Source organism: Diaphorina citri, unplaced genomic scaffold (genome assembly GCF_000475195.1).
Source record: "Diaphorina citri unplaced genomic scaffold, Diaci psyllid genome assembly version 1.1 scaffold88, whole genome shotgun sequence".
In the NCBI taxonomy this organism is placed as follows: domain Eukaryota; kingdom Metazoa; phylum Arthropoda; class Insecta; order Hemiptera; family Psyllidae; genus Diaphorina; species Diaphorina citri.
In genome coordinates this window covers 337737-348839 of record NW_007377525.1, presented here as the reverse complement: position 1 = coordinate 348839, position 11103 = coordinate 337737, and the positions used below count along the sequence as shown (strand labels likewise).

At 34.3% G+C, this 11103-nt stretch overlaps 1 protein-coding gene across 1 annotated transcript; it reads right to left on the bottom strand.

Annotated features, from left to right (window-relative positions):
* Positions 1-3017: 3017 nt before the first annotated feature.
* LOC103524217 (extracellular signal-regulated kinase 2) lies at positions 3018-5484 on the bottom strand. Its single transcript, XM_008489226.1, has 3 exons — positions 4719-5484; positions 4221-4487; positions 3018-3946 (listed from the first exon to the last, which is right to left on the bottom strand). Exons 1-3 carry the CDS (start codon positions 5482-5484, stop codon positions 3018-3020), a joined length of 1962 nt encoding a protein of 653 aa, XP_008487448.1.
* Positions 5485-11103: the final 5619 nt, after the last annotated feature.

Below are 11103 nucleotides of genomic sequence, written 5' to 3'. Positions count from 1 at the left end.
TTGGTCCCGGTGTTTCCGATAAATGGCGATGGAGGAGGAAAGAAAGATAAATTTAACCGTCTTAGATGTACTTGAAATTTGTTCATCAAGATCGAGGTCTAATTATAATGAAAACATTCATAAAGGACGGAAACTTAAAAACTAACTACCACTTAACACATGGATCGGATTTGTAACGAAATTCGAAAAAAAAAAACACTTTTTTGGGCTCAGGGGACCCTAAAACGCATGTTTCCACCCACTTCCCGATTTTGAAAATTTGGACCGATTGCAATACTTTCTAATTACCTTGTACAGATTCCCTATACGTAGGGGTAATAGAAAGTAATATCACTTACCGCGGTGAAATCTTGACTCCATCGCTCAGTGTGTTCGCCTTGTATCCACACTTCTGTATCTTCTTGCTCAATCTCTGCACCCATAACTTCTGGTCATCCGTGCTGGGTGCTAGGAGGAGCATTTCTTTGGCAGAGTTAGGATCACAGTGCAGCTTGCACGGGGCTATGGCCTCTTCTTTCCCGTTGAGATGATCTTTGTGAACTTTTATTCGACACCCTGTAAGAGAAAGTGCTCGGAATAAGAATTCATGAAAATAAAATTCGGTATTAGAGGCACCATAGCAAATCGCATAAAGCTATCAAACGAGATAGCTCGTAGGTACATATATGTCAATATGAAACCCAATGTAACATGCACAATACTTCAAACCATTTCAAAATTTTCAATCCTATTCAACGGATAGAAGATAGAAATAGAATTTACAGGATAGAAAGTACAAAAAGACGAGCAAGCATGATGATGCCTGACAGAAAGTAGGAGAAACTTTTTGATGATATTCCATTTGCATGAATATATTGATATTAGTAATAAATGAGACAGTACAAGGAATGACTAAGAGTTTAACATGCAAGCAGATAATTTATGTTTTATGAGATGTTTGTTATAGACATTTCCATTGGGTTCCTACAGGATGTACCTATCTTACTTGAGCTTTTACATAGAATGAGTATGACTGAACTGGGTAAATTTTCTGTCTTGTTTGATTAAATTACCTTTATAAAAGTTCAAGTTTTGTCTATTATGCTTTTTAAATAACTTGAATTTTCTAAATCCCCAAACTTTCTCAAAAATAACAAACATAGTTATGATATGAAAGCGTCCTTATGACTTATGACGGACGGGTCGGAGCACGGTAGCGTTTCGCCCCGCCAAGTCAAAGGAATTTGACCGCGCTACTAAGGTATAGATTAATAAAATTATGGGAAAAGGAAAGAAAGTTTTATCTACCACCCTACATGATAATCATGCGACATTACTACCAGGCTGAATGGAAGCGTGGAAGACAGAACAAAACGAAAAACAATAATAAAAAATAAACAAAACAACAGATATATACAGTTATGTAAATGGGAAATGTTTCTTTTTCATTTATTTGCATTTCTGGGAAAACTACTATTTACTTTTTTTTATTTTTTTTTTCCAAAATTACCAAACACTCTTGACTCAGAGTACCTACACATGAAATTTTTCTTAGCTTAAATAATAACAGAGGAAATCATCTCCTGATCATAAAACTGCATAAAAATATCATAGAAGGAACAAAGCATGATAACAAAGTTACTATTTTATTTCACCAATGCATACAGAACGAGATACCTGGAGACCTAACACTTACGCCAATATCGGACGTCACATACTCATTGAGATCAGGTTTCAGTAGTCGTACATGATTATCACTTAGTTCAGTGTCTTTGAGTACTCCATGCCTGTCAAACTGGATTTCATCCAAATCGCCATTAATATCAGAATCATCCATACTAATTGGTGTAACGTTAAAGTTGAGCACAGATAACTTGTGCATGTTATTGAGTTTGTCACTGATCTGTGCATTGTAGTCAAAATATTTCTTCACTTTGGTCTTGTTCGTCTTGAAACACTGGAATATGTTCTTTCCTTCACTATTTGCTAGGTTTGCATTATCTTTAGCAGCATCTTCATTACTTCCATCGAGGTATTGCTTGGTATCAGATGTGATTGCTCGTTTGTGTGTTTGGTTTTTGTTTTTTACATAGGTATTTGTAACATAACAACTGTTGTTGTTATAGTAGTTCATGATCTTGTCGAACACACAGTTTTTGTGTAGATATTGTTTTTGCTCATCTTTATCTGAGTGCTTGTCTAATAGTTCATTGTAGTAATTTCGATGGTTATTTTGAGGTGTTTTTAGTTTCCTATGATTTTCTCCATTGCAAATTTCACCTTTTTCATTATTTTGTAGATAACTACTTTGTACAGAATTGTCACTATACCTTCTCTCGTTAGTTTGAACGTACATATCATTTTTGGTCTCACTCCCATGTTGCCTAGATGGTACACTGTAGACTTGTGGAGTTCCATTGTTATATTTATGATCATTCTTATTATACATCTGGATATTTTTACATTTTTTTACTCCATTTTCAAAATGCTGAATAGAATTTGCATAGGTGTTACCAAAAGCTAGATAATTTTCATCTTCATAAGTGTCAGTGATAATGCTATTTTTGACACTATGAATATCTCCATTTGTATGTTTACTACTTGTCACATTAGCCTTCACATGTCTGTTATTTTTATTAGCTTTCCCATCAGCTGTACTGTTGCCTTGTACCAGCTTACCATTTTCATATATTTCGTATTCTGAAATGTTATATCTCCATTTGTATGTTTACTACTTGTCACATTAGCCTTCACATGTCTGTTATTTTTATTAGCTTTCCCATCAGCTGTACTGTTGCCAATGCAGGCTTGTACCAGCTTACCATTTTCATATATTTCGTATTCTGAAATGTTGCTATTGGTTTCACCATTTGTCAAGTAGATATTAAATCCACCACCACCATGCATTTGTCTGCGACACATTTTGTTTCCTATGTCGGGTGTTTTTCCTGAGTAGATATTAAATCCACCACCACCATGCATTTGTCTGCGACACATTTTGTTTCCTATGTCGGGTGTTTTTCCTATAGATTTCAAATTTAGTAGATATTAAATCCACCACCACCATGCATTTGTCTGCGACACATTTTGTTTCCTATGTCGGGTGTTTTTCCTATAGATTTCAAATTCATACATTTGCTAGAATGGGCTTGACGTGTAGCAAGGACAGGTCCATTTTTAATGCCCCCATTCGGAACATTGGACATTCTCATTATATCTTTATTTTTCTTGACGCGAACTTGTGGTATTTTCACATTGATTCCATAGCAAGGATTGTATGTATTTCCACAGGTGTCAAGACAATGTCGAGTTTGTCTTTTCTGACTAGGGGATGGACAATAAGGTAACGAAGGTTCAATTAAATGTGTGTCTCCTATGTTGTGTTTATTATTAATATCTTGAACATTTTGATAATATTTCATATCGCTTTGAGGTTTCTTTCCGTCAAAGTTATATTCAGAGCAGTAAGGGGTTTGATTTTCGAGGATCGAATCAAGATCTTCACAAGAAATAGCTGAGGTAGGGTTTGTAACAGTACAATGGTCATTATTTGTTTTCAACTCATTATGATTAGATAAATCAAGCTTTGGTTCATACAATGTTTTCTCGGAATAATTGTATTTCCCTATAGTGTTATTGCTGTTCTTAATGTTTTCAATTTTCTTATCCTTAGTGCGTGATTTGCTGGGTTCATACGTGACAGGATCTAGCCATGTTTTGCTAACATGCTTGACGTGACTTTTATCGATATTATAAGTTTTAGACGTGACAAGAACTGGCGTCTCTTGATTTGTAATATTTGCTACTGCTGTATGTGCATGCTGTTTCCTTGCTTTAGTTTTATCGTTAGTAAAATTGACAACATTTTGCTTGTTGTAAGATATGTAATCTTTCTTGTTTTGTACATGATCAATTTCACTAAGATTAGCTGTAGTCAGATTATCTGTTGAGTTGTTTTCACAATTTCCTGGGTGTTGCACAGATTCTGTAGTGTTGACATTGACATTTTTATAGGAAGGAGCTGTGTTGTTATTATTCTGTTGGTTTTCTTTCTCACTACTAGTACACTTCGAGCTTATCGCGTCTTTGCACAGATTCTGTAGTGTTGACATTGACATTTTTATAGGAAGGAGCTGTGTTGTTATTATTCTGTTGGTTTTCTTTCTCACTACTAGTATACTTCGAGCTTATCGCGTCTTTAATTTTGTAATGTCCTCGTAGTGTATTATCAAGTGCATTACCTTTACTAAGTCTCTTCACAGACTTCTTTTTCTTACAACTCTTGACAATATCGTACAGTTTATCCTGATAGTCGTTGATTTCGAGCTGATTATTATCATCTATGTCTAGTACTACAGTATGAGGAGTTACTTGAGGAATAACATGGGTGGCGCTGGGAAAGTATTTGCTCACGTAGTTATGTTCTAATATTTGATCTGTTTCTGGTCTTTCGCTTGGATTCAGGACGAGAATTTGGTTTAACAAGTCGACAGCTTCTTCTGGTTTATCTGAAAAGTGAAAATACACAGATTAGTTTTCAGACTTACCATATAAAAAGCGATAGGCTTTGTTATTAAAATAGTTTAGAGGAAAAGTGATCGTTCATAAATCTTGTCAGAACATCATTGAAAAAATCCAGAAACTGAATAAAAATCCACAAACTCGTATGTCCTTTCTGGGTTTTTACAGCCCTCATAAACTAATGTAGGTAGATTTACTGTACAGAAGTACATGCTTACTTTTGAATCCAGCATAGAACTTGTCAGCATGGGGAGGATTAGGTCGAACCAGATTGACAATAAGTTGGAGCTGGTGACTAGTAGACGCTCCTGGGAACAGAGGCTTGGACTGCAACATCTCAGCCAGAATACAACCGAGGCTCCATATATCTACATGATGTGTGTATCTTCTATTCGAGATGAGTATCTCAGGAGCGCGATACCATCGAGTGGCTATGTATTCAGTCAGACACTCTTTACTGTCACTGAGAGATCTTGCCAGGCCCAAGTCTCCTATCTTGATACTACAGCTCTTGTCTATTAGTATATTCGATGGTTTCAAATCCCGATGCATCACTTTACACGCATGAATATAGGAAAGTCCATTGCACAGTTGAAACATAATATATCTGATGTGCACGTCTTTGAGTATTTTATCTCGTATTACTTTGTTCAGATCATTCTCCATGTACTCGAATACAACATAGAGATCCTTGTTATTGACAGCTTTGTAAATATCCAACATGGTGATAATGTTGGGATGCCGCTGAAAGGATTTGAGAAACAAGATTTCTCGGTACGTTCGTTGAGCGTCAGTTTTGTTACGGAAAGCTTCGAATATTTTCTTAATAGCAACATATTGCTTATTGTTCTTATCATATGCCTTGTACACAATACCATAGGCACCCTTGCCTATTCTCTTGTGTATTGTATATTCGGCCAAAATATTGCCGTCCACATTATGTTGAACTTTGTCACCAGACTTGCTAGTCGTATTAGATGTCATTTCCTTGGAATGCCTGGGCTTTTTGATAGAGATGCCTAATTTGATATACCTATTTATTGATGAGATTTAATCTTTCCTTTCAAATCATTTTAAACACACGTGTTACACACATCAATTGATTGGTAAATTCAAAAAGGATATATTTCATTTTATTTTATTCCGAGATTCAATTATGGAAAAGATTGTTGTTTTCAAATTTCGGGAACTTGGCCATTAGGTCATTCTCCCAAAAGATTAAAAATTATTTGGTTTAAGTTAAAACAGCTGAAAGTTAAAATGAAGATGAAATGAAAATTAAAGATATTTAAAACCAAACCAGACTGAACTTGGGGTTAAAATTTCCCTCGACTGAAAACTGAAAGGTAAGTGAAGCAACAGTTGTAGTTATAGCCACAATAATATCAAAATTTACTCCAGCATGGTGGGTCGTTATCGTTATACTCGTTATGTCTGTGGTATGATTTCATGGAAAATTTCGAGTTCCAAAAAGAGATGAAAAAAAATCACCAAAAAATGAGGTCCAAATTTTTAAATAATAAAGTAAGTAACACTTAAATGCTTATTTCGTTGGTATAAAGATAATTAAATAAAATAAATCAATATGTACTTAGATAAAAAAATAAATAAATAAAAAAAAAATCACGAAAATAAGACGACCATCAAAACACGAAATAAAATTAAAGGTTTGATAAGATAAATAGGAATGTTGTTCTCTCCGAAACTTTCACTCGGGAGTAACAAGTTATGTAGATAAGGGGGATGATGGTACGAGCGGTAGCTATGGTGACATTTCAGTCTGTTATTCGGGGGTTCGATGAACACAAGACAAAAAGCAAGATGTCACGACCTTACACCGGAAAATACTTTTCCTTTTAAGAAAAAGAAAGGAAAAATGTGTGTGTATTTATGTAAATAAATAATGTACCTACATATTTCGACTTTGTGCACCCTCTTTGTAGCTCTGTAAGGAGCGTTTTTTTTTTTTTTTTTTTTTTTTTTTACCAAGTCTCCATAAAAACAGAGTGGAGTGGAGAGCATACAGCTTTTTAGCCCGTCCTTCCTTTATTAAATTACAATAGTAATAATAAAAGGTATAGGGACGGACTATTGTATTCGCTTCGGTGTCTGTCTGTGTGTCTGACCCCATAGAAGGACTTATCCAAACCTGGGCGACCTATATATCAAATTAAAGGTCTTTTTAACAGGAAAACGAAATTTTGTCCAGAAAACCAGGACTTATCCAAACCTGGGCGACCTATATATCAAATTAAAGGTCTTTTTAACAGGAACACGAAATTTTGTCCAGAAAACCAGGACTTATCCAAACCTGGGCGACCTATATATCAAATTAAAGGTCTTTTTAACAGGAACATGAAATTTTGTCCAGAAAACCAACACAAATGAGCTCTGATCTTGAAATTTGTCGCGACGACCTATGAACTCAAAGCGAGAAAGTTTTAGATAAATAATACTTCAGTCGATAATTTAAGACCGGTTTTAGCGTTACCTATGTTAAGCTACGCCGAGCAAGGCCAATAAAAGGATGGGCGACTTAAACATAGATAACACTTCAGTCGATAATTTAAGACCGGTTTTAGCGTCACCTATGTTAAGCTACGCCGAGCAAGGCCAATAAATGGATGGGTGACTTAAAGTTAATTGAGTAATTGTGGGATTTTTTTTTTCACATTTTCTCACACAAATGAGCTCTGATCTCGAAATTTGTCGCGACGACCTATGAACTCAAAGCGAGAAAGTTTTAGATAACACTTCAGTCGATAATTTAAGACCGGTTTTATCGTCACCTATGTAAAGCTACGCCGAGCAAGGCCAATATTAGGATGGGTGACTTAAACATTATATTGGTAGTTATTAGGAATAAAAGGAATAAAGGAAGAACGGGCTCTAGTCTTGATTTTAAATCATTACATGAAGGATGAAAGTAAAATCAAATCAATATAAAAGGAATAAAGGAAGAACGGGCTCTAGTCTTGATTTTAAATCATTACATGAAGGATGAAAGTAAAATCAAATCAATAATAATAAGAAACTGAATATTAAACAAATTAGGTAGTGATTTTCTTTAACCAACTATGGGCCAAAAAATTCCCGGAGGGACGGGCCCAGCTTGTTGCTCTCTATCTATGCAGTTTGAATTAATGGCCTACCTCTACGAACTCGATGCTCTATGCTCTCCGCTCCTCTCTGTTTTTAGCTTGAGTTATGTTGTTCACCTACTTACTTACTTCTTGCTTTGTTTTGTTTTTATCATTTTAATATCCTTTGCCGGCTTTCAGCCCCCGGGGCCACAAAGTGAGTTCGAATCGAACTCCATTTAAGTTTTAATCTCGGTTTAAGCAATCTGATTGGCTAAAAATTTGGAAAAAAAAAACAATCAGATTGGTTAATCCGAGTTTATTTATTTATTATTATTATTATTATGTGTGCCTTTAAATAAAGGCCCAAATAATAATGATAAATAAATATTTATTTAAAGGCGCAAATAAACAAATTAGGTAGTGATTTTCTTTAACCAACTATGGGCCAAAAAATTCCCGGAGGGACGGGCCCAGCTTGTTGCTCTCTATCTATGCGGTTTGAATTAATGGCCTACCTCTACGAACTCGATGCTCTATGCTCTCCGCTCCACTCTGTTTTTAGCTTGAGTTATGTTGTTCACCAATAACATGGGATTTCAAATTACAAAATATATACAGTAAATATTTAACAAATCCAAAACAATAGGTAATTTTAATTTTTAAATAACTCATACCTGATGTGGAATATCCAAAATCAGGAGTATGTACATTGGGTATTTAAGAGGAGGGAAACAAGATGTGAGAGAAAAAAGATCTACATTTGCGGAATCTATTATTTAAATACGTACCATCTTTTTTGACAACAGATACGACAGTGTCTTTTCCAAAATATTGTCTTTATAGATCAGAACTATGTAATATGAAAACTGAAAGTGCATGGAAAGTAAAAAAATAAAAGATATCTACCTACACTTACAAAAAGTACAAAAATTGAGCAACTAAGCAATGTTCCTATAATGACATTGATATGGGTAAGCAGAAGCAGGTCAATAAATTCTGAACATTTGCCTAGGTAAGTAAAAGTAAAGTTCAATTCTGGGCCTTAAATATAATATGTATTATAAAAGATGAAATTTCATTCTTCTTACCTACCATTTCTGTTAGATCTGGTGACAAATGCTGTAAAGAAGAAATAACTAAAAATTTCAATAGTAACATGAACATTCTGAAACCTAGTATCAACTCTACAATATTCACAGGATTGCTAAATTACTCGTCAATAGGAATATCACAAAATGTTTATTTCAAATGCCAACTAAATGCAAAGATTATGAAACACTATGCAGAATGAAAGGAACTTTGATGCCAATATTCCATTCAGTTTCACAACCAATTAATTAGGTACTCTTCATTGTAGAGTATTGAAGAGTCTTTAATAATAAAATTCAGACGTACCTATTTAAATTCTTCTAAAAATCATAACCAAGCTTTTTTATAGCAACAATTGGGATTTGGGTTCTCTTATCTACAGAAATTAGAATCACATCTATACTATTTTATACTCTGCAAAACTTTCATTTAAATCCGCCTAATCTTATGGGGTAACAGAACTAAAATATTCATGCTTAAATACATAAAGCAAGGGAAGGATGGAGACGAAAAGGGCTGTTTATCTATACTATTTTATACTCTGCAAAACTTTCATTTAAATCCGCCTAATCTTATGGGGTAACAGAACTAAAATATTCATGCTTAAATAAATAAAGCAAGGGAAGGATGGAGACGAAAAGGGCTGTTTAAAAAAAAACTGACTTGAGAGAACAGAGAGGAAGATCAAGAATAAAATTACAAGAGAGAGAAAAGAAATGGTAAAAAAAAGAGATTTTTTATGACAAAAGACGAAATCCTTCATAAGACTATCAAGATTCTGATACATACAATAGATATTTAAATTCGTATACAACCTAATTGTAATATAAAAAAATACAGACATTACAAAAATGTAACAAATAAGGCTCGGTAAAATCACATCCCTAGAAATGGAGATAGTTTAAAAATACATGATCACGTTATCTAAAACGCATTTCAAGTTCAGAGTAGACGAAGAAATATTTTTGGTAACAATGACTCTAGGGTTGTTTGCCAGGCTAGTATCTAATAATACTACAAATTACAAAAATGTAACAAATAAGGCTCGGTAAAATCACATCCCTAGAAATGGAGATAGTTTAAAAATACATGATCACGTTATCTAAAATGCATTTCAAGTTTCAAGTTCAGAGTAGACAAAGAAATATTTTTGGTAACAATGACTCTAGGGTTGTTTGCCAGGCTAGTATCTAATAATACTACATGATGATTGGACTGGTATAGTTTGAGGTCTGGAGTAAAACGCAGAAAGACCTTTACTGGAAAGAAAAGGCTTTTCTTTTATTTCTCCCTTACATAGACTCCAAATACTCAGCAGCCTTCAGTGAATGTAGCATCAGATGGTATTTTCTTCACTAAATTTTAAATTGTTGACATGTCAGGCCATCTCTCTAGTTTCCAAGTATCCCTAGCTAGGTGGTATAGTTTGAGGTCTGGAGTAAAACGCAGAAAGACCTTTACTGGAAAGAAAAGGCTTTTCTTTTATTTCTCCCTTACATAGACCCCAAATACTCAGCAGCCTTCAGTGAATGTAGCATCAGATGGTATTTTCTTCACTAAATTTTAAATTGTTGACATTTCAGGCTATCTCTCTAGTTTCCAAGTATCCCTAGCTAATCCAGCGCCGGCCTGCTGGATTCGTACAATACCAACCAGAGGCGTAGGAAGCTTGAGCTTACTCATTTGTTAGAAGCATTGGACGGCAGAGTGGCAGAGCGCTGACTGATGGAAAGGTTGTACGGTTTCATCGTGGATCGGGTTGACTCTCTGGGAAAATAAAGTCAGGATTTGATATTTTATTTGACGCTTTTTATTTTATACTAAGAATTTTAATAATACAAAACAAGGGGCGAAACTGGTGCGCAGGGCTACGATATTTGTATTATGTATATTGTAATGTAAAGAAATCCTAATAAAGAACAAATAATATTTTGAAATACAAACAAATTTAAGGGCTAGCCTAAATAATAATAAAGAAGCGGGGATAATAGAATATAATTATATGAACATGAAAATAAAACTATGAGAAGTAAGCTTTCTTTAGACAACTCAACAAAGGAGCGTAAGCCTTTTGGCGTAAAAGTAAATGAAAATATCGAATTTCCCTCGACTGAAAACTGAAAGGTAAGTGAAGCAACAGTTGTAGTTATAGCCACAATAATATCAAAATTTACTCCAGCATGGTGAGTCGTTATCGTTATACTCGTTATGTGGTTATGTCTGTGGTATGATTTCATGGAAAATTTCAAGTTCCAAAAAGAGATGAAAAAAAATCACCAAAAAATGAGGTCCAAATTTTTAAATAATAAAGTAAGTAACACTTAAATGCTTATTTCGTTGGTATAAAGATAATTCAATAAATTAAATCAATATGTACTTAGATTTAAAAAAAAAAAAAAAAAAAAAAAAAAAAAAAACAAAAAAAAAACAA

What these genes read in the sequence shown, in the direction of transcription:
- LOC103524217 (XM_008489226.1), bottom strand. Translation starts at nt 5,484, where the DNA reads ATGACATCTAATACGACTAGCAAGTCTGGTGACAAAGTTCAACATAAT. An exon ending in GTTCTATGCTGGATTCAAAA is followed by an intron (nt 4,488 to 4,718) that starts GTAAGCATGTAC and finishes TTCACTTTTCAG; the next exon opens with ATAAACCAGAAGAAGCTGTC. An exon ending in TGTGAAGAGACTTAGTAAAG is followed by an intron (nt 3,947 to 4,220) that starts GTAATGCACTTG and finishes TGCAACACCCAG; the next exon opens with GAAATTGTGAAAACAACTCA.